This window comes from Dermacentor variabilis, chromosome 1, assembly GCF_050947875.1.
Source record: "Dermacentor variabilis isolate Ectoservices chromosome 1, ASM5094787v1, whole genome shotgun sequence".
NCBI lineage: Eukaryota > Metazoa > Arthropoda > Arachnida > Ixodida > Ixodidae > Dermacentor > Dermacentor variabilis.
The window spans coordinates 100,118,642-100,145,615 of NC_134568.1; the positions used below are offsets into that span (position 1 = coordinate 100,118,642).

Sequence of the window (26,974 nt, forward strand, 5' to 3'; positions counted from 1 at the left end):
GATGGACAGTAATTTTGACAGGACATTAGCCGTCACCCTTTTTCGCGTAGTGACCATATGTACTGTTCTACTCAAAGGAGATTACATCTGGTATACGCTACCTTTCAGCGTGCCCAGCAAAGCTATATAGTCCCTCTCAGCACTAAATCTGTCAAAACAGCTTCTTGTTTAAATTCAAGAACACCATGACGCGATATCCCACGGGTAAATTCACACGAAGATCAAGAAAACAAGGCACTTGATCCTACAAACCTAGGACTCTTATTTGCATGACTATTTGTTCGCTTCTAATTATTAGTGGCTTCTGATGCTGGAAGCACGGGAGACCACACGAAGTGGTCTTTAGGCCTCTGCTAACGGTGACACGCTTCTGGTGAAAATTAGGGCATGTGCGAATGCCTTCGCGTGAAACGCAGCTGAATTCTTGGAGGGGTCCGCGGTAATGAGATGCATACGGTATAGAACGGCTGAACAAAATCCATCGCGGTAGAAGCAGCGCGGCATCAACATTCAATACGTTAAGACTGAAGCACTGTACCAACAATGACTACCTTGACTGCTGTACAGCGGATCACGGTTCTCTGGGCGTCACCAGAGACCGAAAAAATTAACTTTAAGGAAAATGAATTATTTCGAGCTGCTGCTCGCCGCAAAATCGGAGCAACTGTTCTGAGAACGCCGCTTCGTGGCTACCATCAACCGTCTTCCCCCTCTAAATGAATACCATTACATTTTAGAGGAGATCCCGTGGTCGACGACATCACGTTCGAGTTCCGTAGCCGGGCCTTGTCAATTTCCTCATCAGGCTGTGCCATGGCGGCCGATGACGAACCGAAGGTTGAAACGGCTCAACCCACTACGGGGTATAGACCATAAATCGGGCGGCAGTAGAAATAATTAAGATATATTAACAGTTACATCGATGAATAATCCTACTAAATGAGATTAATTAGCTGAATCCTTATGAGTTCTAAGGAATTTAATAAAAAGAACGTATGTGATTCGGTATTTAATTTATAAATGAAACAAACACTGCCATGTTAAATGATTAACGAACAGGCAGACCGCGACGACGTCGACGTTGTGGCCTCAAAACATGGCTCACGAGGTGGATTTGCCACGCGAGGAGATAAAAATACAGCAAGAAAGAATGACTGAAGAATGAAACGATAAAAAAGAAAATACTACGGTGACATAAGATATTGATTTGGCGTACTGCTTATGGCGTACGTTAGCCATAAGGTGGTGACATAAGATTTTGATTTGGCGTACTGCTTATGGCGTACGTTAGCCATAAGGCTATCTTGGTAGGCCTCGAGGAGGTAGGTGTGGGACACAGGGTATATGCATACGTCAAAGACTTTCTGTTACAGAGGGAGGCGAATATAAAATTTCTGGATGTAAATCCACACTAAAAGCGGCTGTACCATCCCCAGAGTAGACACCATTCGGGTCCTTGGCATGTTCATCGAATCCAATGGCAGTAATAATACTACGCTCAACAAGCTCACAGCCAAGACTGAGAACATGATGAGACTCATCAACAGAGTCTCGAATAGGCGTGGAGGCTTAAAGGAAGACAATCTCCTCCGGTTGTTCCACGCCTTCCTCATGAGTCATATAGTTTATGTGGCAGCCATGCACAACTGGTATAACTCCGAGAAGAAACGATTAAACACGCTCATCAGAAAAAGTATAAAAAAAGTACTAGGCATTCCGTTACGGGCGAGCACGGACCTCCTTATGCAACTAGGAGTGCACAACACATTGGACGAGATAATCGAGGCCCAGGAGTCAGCCCAACTGGCCCGTCTATCCTCTACCCCGGCTGGAAAGAAGATCCTGGCAGTTCTTGGGATCAACCCTATCCTCATGAAAGAGCGGAAATATGAAATTTCAGAAAATCAAAGGAACAACATACGAGTTGCACCGTTTCCCCGTAATGTTCATCCTCAACACAACGTAGGCAGACGCAGGGCAAGAGCACTCGCCCTCCTCAAGCGTACCAAAGACGATCCCTACTCGGCATGTTTTGTCGACGCAGCCCAATATGGACAGTCGTCTAACTTCGCCATTGCCCTCGTTGATCACAACGGACAGATAGTGAATGCGGCTTCCCTGAAGTGCTCAACACCAACCAGAGCAGAGCAGGTCGCAGTTGCTATAGCACTCCTAGACAACAGCAGATCAGAAATCTTCACTGATTCGAGGTCGGCGGTCAGGGCTTTCGCTTCAGGATCCATCGCCGAGGAGGCTCACAAGATTCTCAAGAACAAGGTAATCTCTCCGCACACCATCACGTGGTTTCCGGCTCACCTCGACCCCCAGCTTGACTCGTTTCCCAATCTTAATGACATTGCCCACTCCCAAGCGCGCGCACTAACCCACCGCGCGGGAGCAAGATTGAGCTCAGACTCCGGTGTTCTCGAGTTTCGGGACACTCTCACTACTTTCAGCGAAATTACTACGCACTATCACCTGGGTAGGAGGACTTATCCTCCCCCTCACTGCAAACTGGCTAGACCTCTGGCGTACACTTTACGCATGCTTCAGACGCAGTGCTATCCAAACCTGGCCCTTTTCCACACAATCACTCCAGAGGCTTTCAGCTCTACTTGCCCCGACTGTGGGGCTGTTAGCAATTTGGCACACATGCTCTGGCGATGCCCCTCGTTACAGGGACCCAATCGCATCATAGAACAAGAATGGAGCTCTGCCATCCGGAGCTCAGAGTATGCACGTCAAACTTGGGCGGTCCAGAGAGCCCACGATGCGGCGGTTAGGCTCGGCCTACCCGTCCCCACGTGGGAGCGGCCCGCAGCTCTGCCCTAGGGCAAAGCTTCTCAGGACCTTGTTATTAAAGTTCTTTGTCTGTCTGTCTGTCTGTCTGGATGTAAAATCCCCTCCCATCACACTTGGGAGCAAGGAACCCCGCAAGGGTCGGTGCTCTCACCCTTCCTATTCAACATAGCGATGAGGGGTCTCCCGGCGGAACTCAATAAGATTAAATCGATTAAAGTTAGTATGTACGCGGATGATATCAACATCTGGGTTAACAGTGGGAGTGACGCAGCCATCGAACTTAAACTACAGATAGCGGCGAATATGGTGGAAGAGTATGCGGCCAGCAGAGGCTTGGCGTGCTCGCCACAGAAATCGGAGCTGTTAATCATTGAGCCAAAACATCAAAGGGGACACGCTGGAAGCAGCAGACCCATCACTGTTTTCGTAAGCGGAAATGAGGTTCCCAAGGTGGAGGAAATAAGAATTCTGGGCATGTATATCCAGAGAAATGGATGCAACCTCACGACGATCAAAAAGCTAGAAGGATACGCGGCGCAGGTCACGGGGATCTTTTGGAGAATTTCACTCAAAGGCAGGGGCCTCAAAGAGAACAGCCTCCTCAGACCCATGCAAGCCTTCATTACCAGTCGTATAGCGTATGCCACACCGTATCTTGTGTTTAAACGAGAAGAAAAGGATAAAATAGATGCGATCATAAGGAAGAGCGTTAAGAGAGCCCTAGGGCTCCCAGACTCGACCTCGACAGACCTCCTCCTCAAAATGGGGGTTCACAACACGCTAGTTGAACTCACTGAGACAGTACGAGTGTCTCAGTTGGAAAGATTAGGCAAGTCTAAAACAGGGAGAAAAATCATGGAATGGGTAGGAATTCAATGCGACAGGGGTGCCCCGACTGACAAGAAAGACATTCCGTTGGACGTGCGTAAACGCTTCCGAATCGCCCCCCTACCTAAAAATATGCATCCTATCTACAACAAAGAGAGGAGAGCTCACAGGGCTAAGGCTCTAGTAAATAAACTTAAAAACACACCGGCGCATAACGTAGCGTACGTGGACGCCGCTTGCGGCAGAGACGGGGCTGCGGTATCGACGGTGGTTGATGGCGACGAGTGCGTTAAGATAGCGTGCTCCACGTGCACGAGGGACGCCTGTACAGCCGAGGAGGTTGCAGTACCGCTCGCTTGTGCGGGTACAAAAGCGGGAGTAATATTATGCGATAACAAATTAGCTATCCGAAATTTTAACAAAGGGAGAATCGCGGAAGAAGCCCTCCACATTCTACTCAAAAACCCTCTCAGGAGGGACATAACTTTTATTTGGGTACCGGCCCATGAAGAAGTCCCAGGCAACGAAGCCGCTCACGAGCTCGCCCGAGCACTCTACCACCGGGCAACTCTAGAGCAGCCAGTTCCAGCGATAAAAGATAGCATGATCACGTACAGGGAAATTGTCGATCACTACAAAGCCGAAAGAAGAATCTTTCCGCCTCCGCATCGGTCTCTCTCTCTGGAGGACGCTCGCATTTGGCGACGCCTCCATGGATCGAAACAATTATACATCACCGCATTGGATCTACTTAACACAGACGAGGGACTATAACGACGCCCTCTGCAAAATTTGTAAGCAAAAAGGTACGCTAGACCATATAATATGGGAGTGTGCTGGCTTCCCAGGGGCCAAGGAAAACATTGACAGTAGAGAAGCCTGGGAGGCCTTGCTCCAGAGCGAGGCTGAAGACGACCAGCGTCGAGCAATCCGCCTGGCCGTTGAGGCCGTGAAGACTCACCGTCCTCAACGCGCGGGGGCTGCTTCGTCCTCCCCCCCTACCTACGTGTAGGTTAAGGCGGGCACCCCAGCTCGGTGGAACAATAAAGTTTTCAATCAATCAAAATTGGCGTACTGCTATACTCAAAGAAAAAGAAAAAGTTAACCATATGACCGGATGGATATATGAATGGAGATGGATGGATGGATGGATGGATGGATGGATGGATGGATGGATGGATGGATGGATGGATGGATGGATGGATGGAATGGATGGATGTCCTACCTAGGTTAAAAAAGAAAAAAATCCACGATGTACTCCCACGACCAAATTTTCTGAACCCCTACTGTGAACTTCGTTTTTGTACGTCTCCGTTTTTTGTCGTTTCCCTACTTTTCTTCCAACAATCTTCCAATCGCCCCTTACTAATCTCTGCTGCGGACATGTTTACGTTTCCCCTGCTCTCACTGAACCCAAGGGCTTCAAGGAGGCCAGTAGTGCCTAAATCAACCGCTGGGCAGATGTCTTCACATTCTAATAAAACATGCTCCATTGTTTCTTGTTGTTGTTGTTGTTGTTGTTGTTGTTGTTGTTGTTGTCGTCCTGAGTGGCCGTGGCATATACCAACAGTGGGGGATTGGCCAAGAATCGGGTGGTTCAATTAGGTGCATAAAAATAATAATGATAACAAGGGAGTTAACAATTTGAGCGTTGGAGTTCAAAAGTAAACGTTTTGTGTTTGGAGAAAAAAGGAAATAATCAGATGAAAACCGGGTATAAAATAATAATAATAATAATAATAATAATAATTATTATTATTATTATTATTATTATTATTATTATTATTATTATTATTATTATTATTATTATTATTATTATTATTATTATTATTATTATTATTATTATTATTATAGATAAGAAATAAAAGAAAGCTATGGTTGGGAGGGAGAATGATCAATCTAACATGGAAATCGATTGGTTTCAATGAGGTAATTTTGGATTGCCAAGCAAACATTTCTGTGGCTGAACCCAACAATGGAGGCTCCACTAGATAGGATCACAGGCACTGATAAAGTTAGACCAATAGAGCGAAGCGGGATTTCGAGTAGTCGTTTTCTTATAATAGAAAAACGTATGCAAGACAACAAAAAATGGTATATTGTCTCCGCTTCGCCACAGAATGAGCATAATGGTGAGTGGACCAGACCAGACCTGTGGAGGTAGAAGTTCAATGCCGGTATACGGCAGCGCAGCTTCGTGATGGACACTTCAATTTTCCGTGTTCGGCAAAATTCTCTGTTTTAAGGGTGTAGAAGATGTCCGTAATCCACAGAGTTTGTAATTGCGGAGCCTGATACTGTCTGTATAATGATACTCCTGCGAAATCTAGCAGCAGTAACATAAGCAGTGAAAGGGCAGCAAGGGAGAATAGGGCCACTTATCGATGCCTTGGCTAGAGAGTCTGCAATTTCATTAATGATTAGTCCTTTATGGCCAGGCACCCAAATCAAACGCACGCTTCTCAAGTAACCAGGTACCAATGAATGAAATGTCCTCATCACGCGAGAATCACTAGAAGCAGTGAGGGATGAGCACAATGATAACGAGTCAGTGACTATCACGGCTGACGTAATTGATGGTCCTGATTTGCGTAATGCCAGCACCACGGCCATGAATTCGGCTAAAAAGATATGTATGAAATCTGGCAGCCGAAGAGAAAATGTCCAATCGAGAATCGGGGAAAATATTCCTACACCTGACTTTTCTTCACATTGTGAAGCATCTGTAGCAATTACAACGTTTGTTTGAAGGTTTTTCAGGTGATCTTGTAATATACCGTCTAGAATACGGTGTGGAAGTAATTTTGCATTATTAGGAAAGATGTCATCGAATTGAATATCCGTGGCAACAGCTCTGTCGGGAATAGGAAGTACACCGCATATGCGCACGCCCAAAGAGTGAAGTAATTTTTGCACGAATATAATTTGCGGATTATGTAGTCGCGGCCAGATGACACCGAAAAACAATGCAGGTTGTGAAATAAAGATTGTTTGGGGATGACGCACCGGTGATTCATAAATCCTTAAGAACGTGTGCACCGTCAAAAGCCGGAACCTGCACGAAAGTGGCGGAACACGGGATTCTAGAAGAAGAATAGAATTTGCAACAAATTTGGGAAGACCTGAACACAGACGTAATGCTTCTCTTTCTAAGAGGATCAGAGGACGGGACATGTAGGCTGGAGCTCCAGAGAAGAGCACGCAACCAAATTCTAATACAGGGCGAACGTACATACGATATATCATTAGGAATGTATCTCTTCTCAATCCTATTCGACGACTGCTCAGCCTACGCAATATGCCAATTGCACGGGTACCTTTCCCAGTCACATGATCTATGTGTGAGCGCCAGTTGAGAGAGGCGTTATAAATAATTCCGAGGTGTTTAACAGATTCCACCTGTGGTATGCCTTGAAGGTGGTAAGACAATGAAATGTGCACTATGTCACGTACCGGAAAAACGAGAACAGCACATTTGCTGGCATTGAGTGTGAAGTGACTAACATCTAACCACCTCTCCAGATCATAAAGGTAAGCTTGAAGTCGTTGGTATAGCGTGTGGATGTCGTTTGCAGATGCAAAAAACGCAATATCGTCTGCATAAACATAAGTAGTTATTTCTTGATGACAAGGTAGTGTGCTCATGAGAATATTAAAAAGCACCGGGGAAAGAACTGAGCCTTGTGGTACGCCTCTCGTTTGTTTGTGTTTAGAAGAAGAAACGCCGCTTTCGTAGCAATAGAATTCTCTTTCACCTAAGAATGACTGAATCCACGCTACTATATACCCAGGAACACCACAGGAAGTTAACCGATTGATCAATACAGTGTGCTCCACAGTGTCGTATGCTTTAGCGATATCGAGCGTCATTAAGGCAGCGTAATGCTTATGACGTCGAGCGAGTTGTATTCGGCTTTCTAAGTCGACGTGGGCATGCCAGATGGAGCAGCCGGCCCTGAAACCAATCTGACAGGGACTAAGAATGAAATTATCATTAATAAATTTCATGATACGACGGTGAAGAAGCCTCTCAATGAATTTTACTACGTTTGATGTAAGCGCAATGGGCCTAATGTTCTCCAATACATACCTTCCGTCTTGTTTCTTAAGCATCAATATTACTTTGGCGAGCTTCCAGTGCAACGGAATCCAAGTATATTTAATTGAATAATTCACCAGGTCTAAAAGAACGTTAGGCGATTCCTGTAGCAATATTTTTAACGTTGAATTTGTGACACCATCAGGGCCAGGGGCTGAATTCGGTCAACATAGTGCAGTCTCATTTAGTTCAGCTAAGGAAATTGGAGTAAAGCCGTCTTAAGGATCTAATGTGTAATGAATAGCCGGAAGCCTGGCCGTAAATCGATTTTCTAAGCCTTCGGCAATGTTTTCTAGGGAGGCGCTCAGTTCCTGCGGGGTCAAAACAATTGAGTCTAATCTCAAGGGTGTTGGTAGCATCTTCCTAGCACGAAGGAATGCAAATAAAGCACGCTTATTTTTTGAATTAGATAGATAATCGTAATGTCTAATATCGTATTCCTCTTTGGCTCGATTAACAGTACGCCTAAATAAACCAGCGTGAAACTGATAATTTTTCCAATTTGTCGGGCACTGATTATGCAGAAGCATTTTCCAAGCGGCCTTTCTTTTTCTATAGTCCCGCGTGCACTCATTATTCCACCAACGACAAGCGGTGCCTTTAGCCGAAGGGATGACAAATTCAGCTTGCTTCCGGGAATCATCTAGAATTGAGCAAATGGTTGAAGCGATTTCCTTATAATTGGCATTGGCAAGTTTCGAAACGGCAGAACGCAAGAAAGTCTTAAATTTCGTATGGTCCACTAGTGTGCATGCCTGGTATTCTAAAGATGTTATTGGACAATTGATTTCAAATGACACGGAAAGATGATCACTGTTGGTTGCTGAGTCAACCGCTACCCACGAGAGAACCTTGATGTCAGCGCTACAAAATGTCAAATCTAACACTGAACGGAAGGGTCCTCTAGCAAACGTTACTTGTCCAGTGTTCTGACATGAAAGGTGACTATCAATAGTCCACTCCCAAAGTCGCTTACCATAAAAATCTGTTTTTAGCCCCCACGACACGTGATGCGAATTAAAATCCCCTACAAACAAAATTTATTTTCTACAGGCAACCACAGCCCTATCAAGGTGACATGTACTTTGCACACCGCTGGGGAAGTAAGAATTTATAATAGAAAATGGATGGTATCCTGGGAGACATAAATCTATGGCCGAAATTTCACAGTCGCAGTCCATGATTTGAAAAGAAATTTTTGCCTTGTGACAAATTTTACTGGAAACAAGTATCATTAATCCTCCACCTCGCGAGTCTCTATCTAATCGGAAAGACCGAAAACCTTTTAAATGAAAATTTTTCTCTGGTGAAAGCCATGTTTCTTAAAGAAGTAAGATATCCGGATTGAATTGAATAGATAGGCAAGATAAATCTGTTAAAGCTGAAAATATAGAACGACAGTTCCACTGCAGCACTTTCAACTGTCCAATGGTGTTGAACGCCAACTGCCGCCTTTAGAATACTTTCTGTAAGCACAGGAGTTGGTTGACTCTTTTTTGATTTTGGTTTCATAGTTTTTGAAATTGGGGACCCCATGCGTTTGGGAGCTCGAGTGTCAAGTTCCATGTCTGTGACTCTAACAGTGTCTGAATAACAGGGCTCATCCTCGCGTGTTTGGACTAGCGAAGAAGCACACGCTTCTTCTTCCTTCTTATATCTCGCTTTATAGGCGCGTGTTCTAAGGCATCTTGATCTCGCTTCGAGAAGTAATGAGCTTCCCCTTGAGTTATCATAAATTGTTTCTTCCCTGGTTTCGTTTTTTCCTCTTAAAGGGACACTAAAGCGAAACAATAAATCAGTTTAGACTAATGAAGCATTGTTTGAGAACCCTGCAGGCAGTCATTTCAAAAAGATAATTTGATTATTAGATGAGAAAATAAAGGTCCAAGTATAAGTATTTGAATTTCGCGCCGAAACCCCAGCGCCGGTACGTGAGCGTGACGTCAAGGATACCAAAGTATGCTTTTGCATTTGGGCCGCGTTGGCTGAATAAAGGTTCCCGAAACTTGCCATGTTTAATATTTGGTTCCTTTAGAACACAATGTAGTCAATCTGTAGCGCTATATACATTTAGTAGGCCCTAGAAGATGCCATCAAAATTCAAGACGTCACAGCCCCCAGGTTCGGGAACTTAAGTAGGCGTCGCCACCCGTATTTCGTTCTTGCGCTTTTTCTGGCTTACCAGACGTCTTATCGTTGTAAGAGTGGTGTTTTTGGTGTTGTAGAACGGTATTTTACTGATGTAGAAGAAATCATTTTTCACTTTATTGTCCCTTTAAGTACTTACTCATGGCAGGTTTCTTTTCCATTGCCGCCCCCCATGAGATTATTACAGCCTCTCTGACTTTGCGCTTGACGGTATCTGTTGCCATGTTACTTACTATACCAGTCGCGTACTTGCTGGTAAGCTTTCTTAGTTCTTTTTCTCCATTGTGAATCAATGTGTTTCCTGTACAAATATCTGAACACTCTCCCAACCCATTTACTTTCTTCCCTATTCCTCAATCGTTCTTCATAATTAATTTTACTGTGAGCTTCCCTCATTTCAAAACTTCTCCAGCCCATATCGCCCTGCACAGCTTCATTGTAGTCTTCCCGTGAGCGTCCAATGCGATGCGTCCCACTTACCTTTGGTTCTCATCGAGTCCTGATTGTACATCTGATTTCAAGCAAACAACCGCATTTCCAAAAGTAAGTCTGGAATCATTACACCTTTCCACATACCCCGGAGCACCTCGTACCTATTGTATCTCCATAGCGCTCTGTGCTTCATTATGACTGCATTTCTCTTCCTATTTACTGTTATTGTTATTTCCTGTTTCCATATATCTATTGCCTTCGTTTATCCATATACCAAAGTATTTATATTCCTTTAGTCAAGGTATATCCTGGCCCTGTGTTGCCACTGTATGTTCACTGTTTTCATTGAATACCCTAACACCTGATATTCTAATACTTAATTTCAAACCCAAATTCTCGCCTTCCTGTTCCCAGACATTAGCATGACGTTGCAAATCACTTTGCTTGTTAGCTAGCAACACAATGTCATCCACATAAAACAAACCTGGAAGCTGCCTTTACTACTGTACCCGCCTGCTTGTAAGAGAGATTAAACCCGATATTACTTCCTTCTAGCGCCCTCTCCATCCTCACCATGTACATCATAAACAGCAGTGTGGATAGAGAGAATCCCTGCCTCAGTCCCTTGTTCGAACTTTCTCTTTGCTCCTCATCCCTTCCCATTCAATGCAAACGTTATTTTTTAGGTAAATCTCTCTCAAAAGCTGTAAACAATCGTCACCTAAGCCTTCCCCTTCCAGAATATCCCACAAAATGTTGCGGTATACGTTGTCATACGCTCCTGTGATGCCTAAAAAGGCCACATATAACGGTCTGCTTTCTACTCTTGATATTTCAATACACTGAGTAAGAACAAACAGGTTATCATTCAAACGCCTACCTATTCTGAAGCCATCCTGACGTTCTCCCAAAATGTCATTACTCTCTGCCCATGCTTGCAGCTTTAATTTGACTGCCTGCATTGCTAGCCTGTATATTGCCGATATAATGGTCAACGGTCTATACGAGTGAATTCAATCTTTCTCCCTCTTGCCTTTATAAATTCAATTCATTCTACTTTGTCGCCAACTGTCTGGTATTCGTTTATCTTTTAAAGTTTCTTCCACTGCTTTCACCAGAGCTTCCTTACTTTTTGGTCCTAGTTCATTAATCAGCCTAACGGGTACCTCGTCTAGCCATGTGGCTGTACGCCTAGGAATTTTCTCTTCGGCTTTCTTCCAGTTGAAATTTGTAGACAAGCCCTAGCAGGCGACATTTTGCGGAGGCATTCATAAACTTATGGATAGCCACTGTAATTGACCCGTGGCTGGCGCCCAACTGACATGCGGCAAAAGCCAATAAATTTGAGTGCTATAAAGTTAAACTTAGGTGAGTTGTCGGAAATTCGTGGAACATTCTATGGAGTGGAAATTAAGCGACAACAGGATAGAAAATGATGAATTGTTCCAGGTCTTTTACAAAAATTATGCAGATCAAATGCAGATGTTGGAATCTATTGAAGACGAAGAGGCTAATTTAATGCTATAACACCAAATCAAGCGAATGCGCAGTGTGAGACGTATATGCAGCGATATCACAAGGACGAATGCGATGTATGTTGCTTGGTGAGGGAAGAATGTTGATGACAGGTATATGTATACACATACATACAAACAAATCTGCGTACATTTGAGCAATCTGTGCCTTTTTTTTTTGTTACAGCTACATATACCCATTCTGGAGAGAGAGAGAGAGAAATATTTATTGTTGTTCAGCAGATTAATTAGAAGGCGGCCTCAGTCCAGGCCACCTCTGTGAGCATACTTGATGGCGGATAAGATGTGCGCTGCCATGCACCCTTGCTCCTGGCGTACGGCCACCGCCGTAGTCAGCCACCCGTCCACCTTCTCGCGAGGTCTCACAGAAGACGCCACTTCCTGCACGCACTGCGGTGACCGCGCGAACAACTGTCATATCCTGTGGATAGGTCACCCTCCTATACACTATTTATCCCACCTCCCTATCGCTACACCCCATTCTGAAGGTCTGGCTGATAACGGGCATATGTCCAATATCTACATCAAAAGAACCATTGAATATAATGCGATATTCCATTAAAGTATCCGTGTGCTTTAGAGATACATATGAGCCGATATTATAGGCATTTTGTACAACGAACCCTGCCCGCACACTATATATAGGAAACATTGGATTTTCGCCATCATCGTGTACAATAGACCAACGTGCGTGCGCAGGACGCACGTTGGAACAGTTCGTTGGCCGCACGTGCTGAGTTTGCTGTGGTGTTCTAAAATACACCTAGGGTGTTCGCCACATAATATGGCCCTGCAAACAAGCATGTTTCACCGCAACTGGTTAAATAGAATATCTTGACATGTTCCCGGCGCCTGCACCACGATCGAATGCGTTGTAGACGAGCACTACAAAGAGAACGCGGCAATGTGGAGAGGCTTCACTGACTACAGCAGCTGCAACGTTATTGCATCTCACGTTATTCCGAATTAAATTAGGCCACACTGCACAAAAAAAAGAAAGAAAATGAAGCAAGCGAGTGTAGTATATGCTGTGACGTACTGGTGTATTGATTCCGCGCGGTCGTCATAGAGCAGCCGAAGTGTGGCCTCGCAAGCGCGCCTAGACCATTAGGCCATACGATAAGGTAAACTTGGCTCAAGAAAAGTCTTTGGCTCAAGAAATGTGACTGCTGTCGCCTATACACGGCTTTAGGCGAGTGACGCGCAGTTCATTACGACGGATGGGTACTTATGAGTGCGCAAAACACAACTAGCCATCTGTGCGCTGCACCGATCTTTTTTACGTATACTGAGTGAATAGTAAATTAAAGCTGGTGCACTAAACTGTTACAATTAGCGTGAAATACAGACAAACGGTCTGCATGACTATGCAGCGGCCAAGTTAACAGATGAAGTAAGCGCACTGAATGCCGAACTGATAGTTGCACACTTATGTACTAACTTACCGCGGAACTGTCCACATAAGACGCACTGCTGGTGCAGCGCGGCGCGCAACTGCGAGTCGGCATGTCGTATTTCAGTGAAGGAACGGTGAAAAAACAGTACAAAACATAGAAGCACGTGGTGCGGCAGGCGAGCGTTTACTGCAGAGTGCCTTGTCTAACCTTCTCAATGGAGGCCGAAAACCAGCCTCAGCATGAATACAGCACAGGATTATCGGCTTTATGAGAGTGCTTTATATGTATACAGTGCTCAGCGATTGAAACACGATACTCGGAGTGCATGGCTAACGGTTCTTGTTTTGCGCCAACCGTAGGCGCTGGGAACACCAAGCTGACGCATCGTGGCATACGAGGAGAGCGAGAGCCTTTGTGACGTACTGTGACTGCATTTGGTCCCACAGCCGATGCTCACCGGTAGCGCAAGCAACCGGCGGAAGCCACGCGCTCCATGCATCACGTTTCAGTCGCTGAGCACAGCACATGCTTTATGTAGGAATTAAGTTTTACTGCGCAGAAAAGATGTGCGCCCACTGACAACACTTCGTCGGTTTCATATTGGGCTAATATTCGCATAGAGGGCTAATATATAGGCCCATTTACTGAGGCTCGCATCCGGTGCACATATACTCACATATTCACATATATGTCCGCCGAGATACCGACTGACCCAGCAGCAGCCACGCCAAACCGGGAGGGAAGTAGGCAAAAAATAATTTCGTTCTGGGGTTCAACGTCCCGAGACTACACCGTGTGCTCTTACGAGGGACCCCTTAGTGGAGGGCTCCGGATTAATCTTGACCCCCTGGGTTTCTCTAACATGCGTCCAGTGTACCCGGTAGACGAGCGTACTTGGATTCCACCTCCATCGGAATACGCCTGGAATCGAAGCCGCGGTTGGAAAAAATGATATAGAAATAAAAACCTGTACTTACAAAAAAAAAAAGAAAAAAATGTCGCCGTTCTGCCCGAAAGGAGAAACATTGATTGCGATAGCAAATTATTAGACAGCTACACGAAGTAAGGATAATAGTTTTATCGGGCTTATAAACATTCGTTTAATAACTAAATTAACAAGCACGCTGTCACGCGCGCGTAGGCAAACTGAACGCATCTCACTCGATGGCCGTGGACGCACGTTGTTATAACGCTGAGGAAGGGCGGCCGCAGCAGCGAGTGAATTGCCCTTCGTGCTGCCTCTCGCTTCAGCTTGAACTAAGCGCGAAGAACACAGCGCACACGAAGCCACCAGCCCTCGGTGCGCCTAGACTCCGTACCCACCTCAGATGGGTTTTAAAGGGACACTAAAGGCAATTACTAAGTCGACGTGGACGGTTAAACTACCATTACAGAAACCTCGCAGCGCTTGGCCAAGAAAAAGCTTAGTTTACGGGGAAATTATGTCTGAAGGGTCTGCATACCTTTAGCGCAATTCAAATCGCTGGCCCTGAGCGGGGAGTGGTGACGTTGCATACGGCATCGCCATTCTTTACTGCCGTCAGTGAGTAAACGGCGACCGACAGACGGCGCTACGGTTTTCTGGGCAAAACGCAAACGCGCGGCCATGGAGAAACCGCGGGTCAAGACAGAGCGTTGGATTCGCCGCTGCAGCTGCTCTTAGTCAAGTGTCGGCATCACGTGGACGTCACATTCTCTGCTACTTGCAGTTTGTGTGTTTCGCGAAGCAGTGAAATGAGTGCAGCACTGCGCGATAACGAAATTACTGAAACGCGAAAGCGCGGGCGGCGTATAAAGTGGGGAAAACGAAACTTCGACCGCCCGCGTCTTTGTCAATGGTAACGTCAATGAGTGCTTTTTTCTAAATATGATATAGAACTGGACAAGTAGCATTTTCTTTCGTCCTATAACGCAATACAATGATATCTTTGTTACGAGTGATTTAGTACTAGTGACAGAATTATAATGAGGAGTGCCTTCGTCGTCGAGCTAGTACTTCAATGTCCCGGGGGAGTGCATAATAGTGTCTTGAAATTACCTCAGTTTCTCGATTAGTAAAGCTCGGTTCTCGTTAATATTGACGCCTTAGACGTTCTCGAGCACTAATCACTTTAGCTTATTATTTGCCCTTCGCAGCCGCGCTCAGCCGTGCCATACACAGCTGCCGCCGGAGTAGAACGCCCACCCCCTCCCCCCCTGCTGCGTTGCGCGCGATGGAATACAGAGCGCTTCCTCCTAGGCGCGCGCGAAATCGGGCCACCACCCTTCTAGGCTCACACTCGCACGCTTCCACTCGCACCCACGACATACGGCGCGCGGTCGCGATATTAACGCACTTGGACATTATGCGGAGCATCACGGCGATGACGACGACAGAAATGCGGTTTGAGTCTCCAATATAATTGCTATGCAATAAAACAGATTATTACCATAGATAACTATGAACACAAACAGAAAAAAAGAAAGAAAAAGAAGGAAAGGTAAAAAATTACACTCGGAACTCGGCAGCGGAAGCTTGATAAGGCCATCTCGCATTGTCCCGAAAGGCATTTGCCCATGATCTCCGAAAATTGCTGGCATAGAAAGTCATCGGAAAACGGCAGAAGCGACGGCTCGGCTAGTCCACTTCATAATTAAAGTCCATTAGACTGCGCGCCTATAATAAAGGGAAATATTCGCAGAAAATTTTAATGAAAACCGGGCCGTTGAGCGACGACGATGCGACAAAATAGGCGGGCTTGAAAAGGCGACTCACTTGAAACTCAAATCACGCAAGCTTTTCGATATATAAACGTCGAAAACATACACATCATTGGTGACTTCTTAGCAGAGGTTAAATGCGAACTAACTAGGATCATCGTTAACAATTATTACCTTAGGCTGCTGAGGACCTAACTTTATGGTGGCCAAGACAATTGTCAGAATGGGAGAAAGATCGCGGTGTAATAAAGCAGATATCAAAATACCAGTTAAGCTATGTAGCTATATTCTGCCTTCTCTAAAGTTTCAGTTGCGTCTGGGAAAGGGTGATGTGGAAATTGAACCTAGTAATCGGAGCACAGAACCCGCGCAGGCAGAGACTTTGCGTGGTTTGGAAGTACGTCGTGAAAAATCAAATCAGCATTAGTTGAATCGGAAGAAATTGGATACTCATACAGTTATTGCACGTTACGCTCAACTCACATGAGACCATACAAAAATAACGTCGAGTTATATGAAGAGAAAATAATACACACTCCACGCCCTGTCAGACGATGAAGAGGATCTGTGCACGCCGTTACACGCATCCTCTGTTTCTTCTCTTTTTTCCACACGTGGTGGGCGCCTGCATTTTACCCGCACTTGTAAGCACCTCACTCAGTGCATATGGGCGAGAGACGTGTTTTCCTTTCGGGAGACTACGTAAAGCACGTTTCCCCGACTGCTCCCGGAGAAAGAAGGGATACGATCACTGCGGCGCATGCGCACGCGGCACACCTCCTGTTCAGTGCCCACCCGCCGTGCACGACCTTCAGTCCCTTTCACGAGGGGGTTCGCGCTCCACGAGAAGAAGACGCAACTGAGAGGCAGCACCCCCGCATCCCTCTTTTCTGCTCTAAAGATGGCGAGTGTAGGCCGCCGATCGTTGCGCGTGACGTCACGAGCGTCAATTGTACGTCATACGTGACGAACCCGGCGCTGCCGTGGAAACGAAGCTGGAGCCCGAAATGGGGGAGCTGCAAACACAGAGGAGGAGAGGAGCCTGAAGCTCGGCGGCCAGCCCCGCAACGGCGCAGGCTATGCAGGCGCCGGGCTCGGAGGCTAAGCTGGGGCTGACGCTGACCGCTGCCGCCGACGCCCCCACTCTGCGTGTGTGCCGCGCCGTCTGCTGCAGCTCGCGCAGTGTCGCGAGAGCCGCTGGTGCGTGCATGGTCGGCCTCTCAGAACCGAGGCAGCAGCGCCGGCTCCGATGGCCGGCGCCGCGGACTGCCTGTCCGCTGTTGCTGTTGCTGACGGCTCTCGCGTTGACCTCGCCTGTCGAGAACCTGCCGCAGCGGAGCAACGGAGAAGAGGAGCGCTCGGAGGAGTACCATGACTTCGTGTTCAAGCACCACGACAACACCGAGTTGGCCGACGAGCTGCGTCGCGTGTCGCGGGCCTGCCCGGACATCACCAACCTCTACGAGTTGGGTCACCGAAGCGTGCTGCGACAGCCCCTGTGGGTGCTCGAGATGACCGACAGGCCGGGCGTCCACGAACCGTGTAAGTCCACGGGCGCTCACTCCTGGGGGCACATCTCGCGCTGGTCCTCTGGAGGTCCCGCGAACTAGGTGCATAGGGTGGCGGCGTAATGAAATCCGACAGTGGAACAGCAGTTCGCCGAGATTCATGCTACTATATGGCGGATAATACTTGACCTGCAGTGGCTTATCTTAAATTATTTCGCATAGCCTTACCATAACGAATGTCCTCTCAGTATAGTATAAATGCATCTTGAAACTTGGGACGGCGAGGAAGAATGGGAACATTCAGGTCGGCGCGCCAATTTTGTGTTCGTATTTGGCGTGTCAGGCAAGCAAACTATCAGCACGTCGAATGAAACTTGGTACCTTGAAGCTGTCAACGAAGACGAAGGTCCTTTGAATATTTGTTTGATTGACTCAGCTTTGTTTTCAGTCACAATATTGTGTACTACGGATATAAAGCAGAGTCAACCCCAAGTTTTTACCGTTATCTATATATCATTCCTGATTTTTCGAGTATCAAAAACATGCGCGAACCTTAAGTCTATGCTTCACCGAACAGCATATGTTACAATGCGAATGTGGTATATTGCCATTTGTTGGGCGTGTTGGTAAACTGAAAGCATATTTAGCGCCAGCAAACAAGGACGGAAGGGTATAGGTATAGCTGATGAAAATGCGAAACCTCTTTTTTTTTAATTCTGCATTTTACGCTTAATGTCTGGTTATATCGCAATAAAAATGAGCGACTTAATGACAGTAATCGTAGAACGATATCTATTGGCGGGAGCAAATATACAAGCGCGGTCATCGACTTTTCTTTTTTTTTTTTTTCTCACCAGCTGGCGCAGAACAGTCGTGGGGACATAAAATCTGCCAGGATCAGCCAAATTTCCGTTCTTTCTCCGTCTATGACGCTTATACCACTTTCGTCGGTGGTGATGAGACATGATGGCGCCATTAACTGCACTAGTGAACATACGTATAAATTTAAGCGATTTGCGAGATTATGGGACGAACGCAGAGAGGTACGCACGAAAGTAGGTATGCGTCGCCGTTTTTTTCGTCAGAGACGTACCGTATATTTGATCGCACGTGTAGCTTATCGAGTCTCCTCTCTATTTTTGGCGCCATTGAATCCTCATCGCGAATGACGTAGACCCACCGCGGTGACTCAGTGGCTATGGCGACCAACTGCTGAGCATCAGGTCTCACGGGTTCCATTCCGAATAGCGGCGACTGAGCTGTACAGTGGGAGTGGAGGGCGACAGCGCTCCAGCACTGTACAGCGCTGAGGTGTGCGTCACACACACACCACGGGTGGTTATAAAGATTGAATCACTTTGGGACATGAAATTATCATCAATTAATTGCACCATGCTTCACCTTGCAAGTAGTGTATTATAACAGATATACAGTACTACCGTTAGTGCGAGTACTAAATTACTATAGTGCAGCGTCAATTCAGTAAAGCCATACAACCCACTGTTGGGTGGGAATTAGCGACCACTATTACAGCCCAGCACCATCTGGGATTCTACATAGGGGTAAAGCAAAGTGTGCTGCTGTCATGGGCATCGCTCTTTTTTTCTTCTTTATTTTTTGCTAGCCTGCGGTATAGGGTATACAATCCGCCGTATTGTTCATTGTATATATATATATATATATATATATATATATATATATATATATATATATATATATATATATATATATATATATTGCGTGCGACCCCTTCTGCATTTTTGTATACCCTTTTCCTGGAGAAATCAAGCAATTTTCACCTCGTGGTGGCAGTTTCTCGCCCTGTTTTCCCTCCTTTTCCCTATTTGCTATATCTATAATTACGCGGATAAGTAATAATAATAGTAGTAATAATAATCATAAGTGGCAAATAGGGTTATGACCAGCAAGCCATTGGTCAGTAAGGACAGTTTTTGCTTCAGTCTCTCCTTAAAGAAAGTTGCTTGGGAACCTTTCTTTAAGGAAGGCATATTGTTCCTTTCGTCTTTCTTGAATGTCTTTTTGTTAGCTTACTCTCCTGTCCATAAGTGGCGCGGACACCTTTTCATCTGTCTTTCAACGCAGTTTGACGGAGTGAAATTGCTCTGGGCGACAGCAAGGTGACCTTAATATGCCATAGGGTGGCATCTGGAGAACCACTGTACACAGCGTTCGAATTCCAAGCATCCCTAAGCGACTCCGCCAACGAACAACCGACAACGCTTTTCTAGCCGCCGCTGCGACTGGCAACCCAGCATCTGAGTGCCGCGCGTCGTATTTTCTGGGTGGCCGCGGATAGTTCGCGCGCGTAACAATAGCCTCGCGAACTCGCGACGACCCGTCTGCGAGACCTGCCGCGCGACGCGCCCGAGCATCGATCGACGTCCCGGTCGCTCTTCTCAGTTCGCCACACACACTGGGCGCGCTCGCAGAAGCGTGGGCGCGGGAGCTCACGCGTGGCGTATGCACGCAGGGTCAAGCACATCTGTGCGGGACGCGGCAGGCTCGTCTTGTGCGGCTGCTTACGAATACTGCACGAGAAGAAACAGCGCAGAGAACGGAGTATGTACTCGGTCGCGTGCGAAGCTTCAATGCTTGGCACTGCGAAAAAAGAAAGAAATCGATTCAGAGCGCACGTTGCATACCGCGCACGCGTATCCGGAGAAAAAAAAAAAAAGACGGGGCACATACTTGGTGCAGCGTTGTTGGCGGACACGCGGTCTTCTTTCACGTTCCGAGACGAACACAGCGGGCGAAATTCTGCGCGCCGCATACGAAATTCGCGCCGTCTTGAAAACAAAAAAGAAAAACTACTTGCCTACGGTATTCGTTCGTAACCATATGGCAGCGTTCAAATAGACGTCACCCTCTAGTATATACGCACCTTAATGCTTTGTTACGTTTTCACGACAAACGACGTTGATCGCTGCGCCCACCTATCTCTTCTGCCAAGTACCGACTTTAATATGTAAAATAACTATCACACTTTCCTTCTGTCTTTTTCTTCTTTTCATAAACTCAAAAGTGTTATTTCATTGCGCGTAGCGCGACAGGAGGCGAGAATGAGAGAAAAATGTTATATGAAATTATAGAAGGAGGAGTATGCATAAAGAACAGCTAAAAAAAAAAGAAGCTGACTTGAGGAACAGTGCCGAATTCACGAGAGTGCGAATGTGGTTCAGCATCGCCAAGAAATACTACAATTTGTACTCACACTTTGCTGCCGAGCCATCTACAGCGGCCCTCTTTTTCGCACTCTCCCCCGCTTTGCAGAACAGTCATTTTCAGCGTGCGCGAAGTGGCGCATTTTACGACGTTTTGCGGAGAAAACGCCGTTTCTGCTGATAATCACCGTCTTTTGCTTAGTCTTCGAGAACCGTAAAAACCTGTAGACGAGTTGGTAAGAATTCATTGTGGCAGCGAAACAGTTAATAAAAATAAAATAAGAAGAAGAAGGAAAGAAGACCCGCCAGCATTCTGTTTACAGTTCATTTGGCAAGACAACTGCCACGGTTAGGTGGCGCTGCCAAGTCCAGTTCTCCGGCCCCCAAATGAAACTGTTCTTCAAGTATAAAGCTTTGGCGCCGACAAACACGTACGCGCTGCGTTTGTATCATTATGTTAGGAGACAAAGTACGGCCCGGACAGTACTTTCTATAGGCTGCACTTTTTATTTCTGTTTGTTTCATAGCTAATGTATTTACGTCGGTGTATCGTTCCTTTCTTTTGCGTGCCCAATCTCATCGCCTTTCACCCCATTCATCGCTGATCCCGCATATATCTCCCGCTCCTCAGCTGACCCAACCCCGCCGTTTCGTGTTCCTACTTTAACGGACTAGACCAAACTGACCATGATCTATTCGCAAAAAAGTACTATAATAGGTGCCGCTTCGGTCGCTCAGCTAGCATGCGGCAAAAGCAGCGTTTTATTGTTATCATTATTATTACAGCGAAGCTGTATATGGCTAGCTGATTCGTCAGTCCGTCCGTCCGTCTGTCGCCTATACGCCGAAAACTCCTCCGGCGCAACCCCATGCGCATGCGCGAAAAAAAAAAAGAAAGAGAGGCGCGAGATTGGCTGCGTCAATAGTTACGTCGTTGCTCTCCGTCGCAGCGAGCGCGGGTGCAGCAGTTTATCTCTTTGTTATATGAGTTTATCTTCAGCTCCGAAATGGGTGGGCACGCGTAATACGTACTCCTGAGGAGCAGGCAGCTTTCGATCAGCAACGCCGCGAGCAGAACCGGGAACGACCTCGTCTACGCCGTGCCGTTGCTGAAGCCCAGGCACAAGAACAGGCTCGTGCAGCCGAGCGCAAGCAGAAACTCCGTTCCGAGGATCCAGCGGCCTACCAAGCCGTGGTTTAATGAACCGTCGGTATTAACCCAGCGATAAACAGCGGGGCCGCACGTTTCGGGTTCGCTCGTTAACCATACGTACGGAGTGCTTGGGCGATGATTTTTATTATTTTCTTTTTGCTGGTTCATGATTCCTTGAGCGAGCGAAGACTGCGGATATTCTCCGCAAAATGCAACTGTGTCTGAATCGCTTAACAGTGGCTGTGCTTCGGGCACCGTTTCGATTACGACATAACTGGAGTCCACCTTCTCGTACTCCAGCGATTGCTTCTTCCATTTTTCTTATTTCCGGCATCGGAAATGAATAAGACTTTAATTGATTCACACGTACTTCTCGTACGTATTGGGAATCTTCCTTACCAAAGGCCTTCGGCATTTGACGGTAACCACTACTGTTTTTCGTTTCTCGATTGCAATTGGGTACTCAAAGCAAGTGCGAGTTCTCTTCTCCCGCGGGCCTTTTCTTGGACGCCCGTACGCATTTAAAAGAGGCAAATGGAAATAAGGAGAGGAAGCCAGTTTGCAGATCGTTTTCCAACGCTGCAGCTGGTCGCGCAAGCGGCAGCAGCGGCTGCTCCTGGGACACATGGGATAAGCGGTCCTCAATTGGCCAGCCTGCGCGAAGATGGCACGCGCTTACCTCGCACTCTCTTTCTGCGGGCGCACGTGTGGGCTCCGCGCGTCAGCGACGCGGCGCCGTAAATCGCCTCGCCGAAGCTGTTGCTTCTTATTCTGCTGCTCCTGAGTTCGCGCTTACTTATTTTATACTGTGGCCGCCTACGCACAGGCGCGAAAGCCGCGTGCGGATTAGGCTGCGCGTCGACGCTCCGTGTCGTCTGTTGGTTCGCTTACGCCGGTCATTTAGCGCGCCCGGATCAGCTGCTATAATTGCGCCTAGTCGAAGCCTATACGCTCCGATTAGGGAACGAAGAGCCGCTCTCCGATGCGGGATCAACGCGCTCTGTATCCCGTACGTACGTGCACCAGATAAGTCTCCGCGCGCGTCGGGCAACGACCGTGACGTTTGCCTTGGCTCGATGCTCGACACGCGTGTCGTGATCGGTGCGATTGCGTTTGGACGCGCGTGTAGTAATCGCGTTTTGCATGCCAAATCGGAAGAACGAGCACATTGGCGTCTTGAAATTAATATATATATATATATATATATATATATATATATATATATATATATATATATATATGCGCGTGTGTACATGTATGCGTGTAAAAATACACATTTACCGTCTACTTGTAGCACTTTTATCCGGTTCCCCCTCCCCCCATTTTTTTTCCTTTTCTGGTGGATACCTTCTCCAAAAGCGAGGTAATCGAGCAAACGTTACGGACCATGCAAGTGGTCTAATTGTTGCCGAAACTGCGCTTAGTCGTGACTGAAGTACCTTGCAACAGCTCAACGTTCTGCTCATTTTTGAACGTTGCAAGAGTATTCCGCGGTGAAAAAAAGCTCAAGTTTGAGACAAAAGATACGAGCGCAATAGCTATGCCAGAACACTGTCTTACGTGTAGTCCAGGAATCAGGGCACGTTTTTTGTCAATAGAGGCCGACTCAGTTTGTCTCTTGCTATCAACTTTCGCTTCTATTTTTTTTTTCTTTATTGCCGAGTTTTGCTGGTGGAGCGCACGCGTAATCGTAACAATACGAACGCGGTGTAGGAAAGAGAGAACCGTTATAGCACGGTCCGGTGGTGTAACCTTCGCGCCTGACTCGCACAATCGCGGCACGACTTACACGTGGTGACGCGCCTACTGTTGAAGAGAAGGTGGATTTTACCGTCGTGACATAACGCGATAGCGCTCCCGGTCAGTTTGGTTACCAAGTGAACGCCGCACTCCGAGTGACGCTCTTTCCTTAACCGGCAAGATGGCTTTGTTCGCCGCAAATATGCACCACAGTGAAGCCTGCGCGAGCGTGCGGGCGCGTGGGGAGGTCGTTATGAGGAGAAGGGCGGAGAGAGTTACGTCGACTTTGCCGTCACCGATGCACGGACGCAATCATCGCGAACAGATGGTAGCAGAGTCTGGCCGAAAGCAAACTTTCCGGCGATGGGAGGGCGGCAGCTGCTCCGAGCTACTAATTATCGTCCATCAAAAACAAGCACTGACAAGAGCTTGCGGCGGGAGGGTAGAATATGTAGCGGTTGAATGAGCGCCTGCTTAGTGGCCGCGGTTACTTTCTGCGGTCTGCGCGCGTAAGCTCCTTCGTGGTTTTCACATTAGTCTCCTCCAGCGTTCCAACCATTCCGCTGCTTTTAGCACCGAGTGAGTTATACATACACGACCGTCTCATATTGCGCTAAGTGTCTTAGGATCGTGCGGGCCTAGAATAGCTGTGCATCTGTGGACAATACGGCGAAAGATATCAGGACCGAGCATGCGCGACAGAGGCGTTGTTTTCTTTTCACACGCATTTAGCCGCAGCCAGGCGCTGGACACTTTCTGAAGAGACTTCATCTCTGTTAAACGTATCCTTGCGAACGTGCTCATTATGAAAGACCATAATGCAAATTATAGGCTGTCTTCCCATATATATAGGGTGGCAACGGCCACTTCTTGAGCTTTTGCGGAAACGCACCGTTATGTCTTTCAAAAAAGAAAAAAAGATAATCACGCAGAAACTCATTTGTCAGATGTCTAAGTATGCGTAAGCATTGTGCCACTTGCTCACCTCCACGCAGCCCGGTGTCATTATGAATATTATGAAACTTGATCCGACCAGTACAAACGACAGCGCTGCGGCGACACGAACGGCTGCGGACGGCGGCGTAAGGTGAATTGATGACGCAAGCAAACTACTGCAGGTGGTGGCGCCAGGTGCGCTGATGACGTTCCGATAATTATAGGCCGCTATCTCTCTTTCACACCTTATCGATCCGCGTCGAACCATTATCGACCGTGATCAACCGTACCCCGGCGGCGGCTGCGTATGGCGCGGCCGTGCGGGCCCCATACCTTGAAGGCGATCCGCGATGTGGCCATAGTGCGCCGAGTGCTGATAGCTCCGTGCGCGCTGTGTTTTCGCCGCATAGTTCGCGTTGAAACGAGACGCGTGGGCCTTATCTTGAAAGCGATCTGCGATAAGGACAGAGTGCACCAAGTGCTGATAGCTTCGTGTGCGTTGTGTTCTTGCACCTCAGTTCGCGATGAAGCGAGACGCAGCACGAAGGTCAATTCGCTCGCTGCTGCGGGCCCTAGCTATCTTGAAAACGATCTGCTTACGTAACAGACGGACGGACTTGTTTCCTCGTTGGATAGGCATGGGAATGCTCACGCATTTAAATATTGGACTCGTATAACTAGCGTTGTCAGTCTACATTATTGAATACTGCCCCTAGATTCACCATGTAGCGTTGAACGCTGACAATTTACTCCGAGAATCGCGCTCACCAGTTAGAATAGTCTCTATTTTGCGCGTCGGCTAGAGCGGAACACATCTCCTTGAGGTCTCCGAGCTGACTCAGCATTTTTATTTGAGGACTTACTACCGTCCCACGCCTGCTTCCTCAAAGTCTTCCTATAGCGTTCTTCTTCTGAACGTCCGTTTTCTTATTTCACCCAGGTTTCTGGTTCCAGATGTCCAAATGTATTCCGCTGGCAGTACCGATGTCGCGTGCTTGTTTTTTCAGCAATGGTGAACATAGGGATGCGAGTTTCAACTGGACATGAAGTGCGCGACGTATTAGCAGCATCGCAGAAATACGCTTTCGGGTACTCGCCGTGGTTGCTTAAAGGCCGGCTTTGACGTATATACGCCGCTAAGCACGAGGTCACACAGCTATTCACAACGTGCTTACAGGAGGTATTCAGAGACCTGGATTGGGAAGAATTGGGGATAAGAGTTAATTGAGAATACCTTAGTAACTTCCTATTCGCTGATGATATTGCCTTGCTTAGTAACTCGGGGGGACCGATTGCAATGGATGCTCACTGACCTGGAGAGGCAAAGCAGAAGAGTGGGTCTAAAAATTAATCTGCAGAAAACTAAAGTAATGTTTAACAGTCTGGGAAGAGAACGGCAATTTACAATAGGTAGCGAGGCACTGGAAGTGGTAACGGAATACATGTGCTTAGGGCAGGTAGTGACGGCGGATCTGAATCATGAGACCGAAATAATCAGAAGAATAAGAATGAGCTGGGGGTGCGTTTGGCAGGCATTCTCAGATCATGAACAGCTGTTGCCATTATCACTCAAGAGAAAAGTGTATAACAGCTGTGTCTTACCAGTACTCACCTACGGGGCAGAAACCTGGAGGCTTAAGAAAAGGGTTCTGCTTAAATTGAGGACGACGCAACGAGTTATGGAAAGAAGAATGATAGGTGTAACGTTAAGGGATAAGAAAAGAGCAGATTGGGCGAGGGAACAAACGCGAGTTTATGACATCTTAGTTGAAATCAAGAAAAAGAAATGGGGGGGGGGGGGCAGGACATGTAATGAGGAGGGAAGATAACCGATGGTCATTAATGGTTACGGACTAGATTCCAAGGGAAAGGAAGCGTAGCAGGGGGCGGCAGAAAGTTAGGTGGGCGGATGAGATTAAGAATTTTGCAGGGACGACATGGCCACGATTAGTACATGACCGTGGTAGTTGGAGTAGTATGGGAGAAGCCTTTGCACTGCAGTGGGCGTAACAAGGCTGATGATGATGATGAAGCACGAGGTCGCGGGATAAAATCTCGGCCGCGGCGGCCGCATTTCGATGGGGGCGAAATGCAAAAACACCCGTATACCGTGCATTTGGTGCACGTTAAAGAACTCCAGATGGTCAAAATTAATCCGGAGTCCCCCACAACGGCGTGCCTCGTAATCAGAACGTGATTTTGGCACGTAAAACCCCAGAATTAAAAGACATGATTTTGGGTTTCCACATTGCGAGCAGCCTCACTGCGCAGATCCACAGCGATACAAAAGTGCCACACGCGTTGGCTGTCATGGCAGAGTGCTCAGGGAAGTTATTCTTTAAGCAGGAAACGACCGGGGGGGGGGGGGGGGGATGCGACAATGACTAATAGGCGCACTCTCGTAAACAACCTTTCGCCGTTGTTCATGGGCCTGTTCAGATTTCAAAAATGCAGCGGCTTAGCGCTTGCCAGTCGCTGACGTTCAGAACCGCGCAACATACACCTATATACAGG

General features: G+C 47.1%; 2 protein-coding genes and 1 long non-coding RNA gene across 5 annotated transcripts in view; 1 reads left to right on the plus strand and 2 right to left on the minus strand.

Moving 5' to 3' along the window:
- The window catches only part of LOC142579155 (uncharacterized), a 37,964-nt gene extending 37,149 nt beyond the window's left edge, over positions 1 to 815 (minus strand). The window contains exon 1 of the mRNA XM_075689137.1: positions 731 to 815. Within this exon, the coding sequence (XP_075545252.1) occupies positions 731 to 815 (85 nt within the window). The remainder of the gene's footprint in view (positions 1 to 730) is intronic.
- A 5,818-nt stretch (positions 816 to 6,633) lies between these two features.
- The window catches only part of LOC142581814 (uncharacterized), a 57,158-nt gene continuing 36,817 nt past the window's right edge, over positions 6,634 to 26,974 (minus strand). Inside the window, exons 3-4 of one of the 3 annotated variants that reach the window (XR_012828297.1) lie at positions 12,113 to 12,234; positions 6,634 to 6,685 (exon numbers count right to left, since the gene is read on the minus strand). This is a non-coding gene — a long non-coding RNA (uncharacterized LOC142581814). Of the gene's footprint in view, positions 6,686 to 12,032; positions 12,235 to 26,974 lie in introns of those variants that run through there. The other 2 variants (XR_012828300.1, XR_012828299.1) reach the window with 2 other exon arrangements.
- Positions 17,006 to 26,974, plus strand: part of LOC142581792 (carboxypeptidase D-like) — a 70,018-nt gene continuing 60,049 nt past the window's right edge. The window contains exon 1 of the mRNA XM_075691247.1: positions 17,006 to 17,483. Within this exon, the coding sequence (XP_075547362.1) occupies positions 17,021 to 17,483 (463 nt within the window). The 5' untranslated portion in view covers positions 17,006 to 17,020. The remainder of the gene's footprint in view (positions 17,484 to 26,974) is intronic.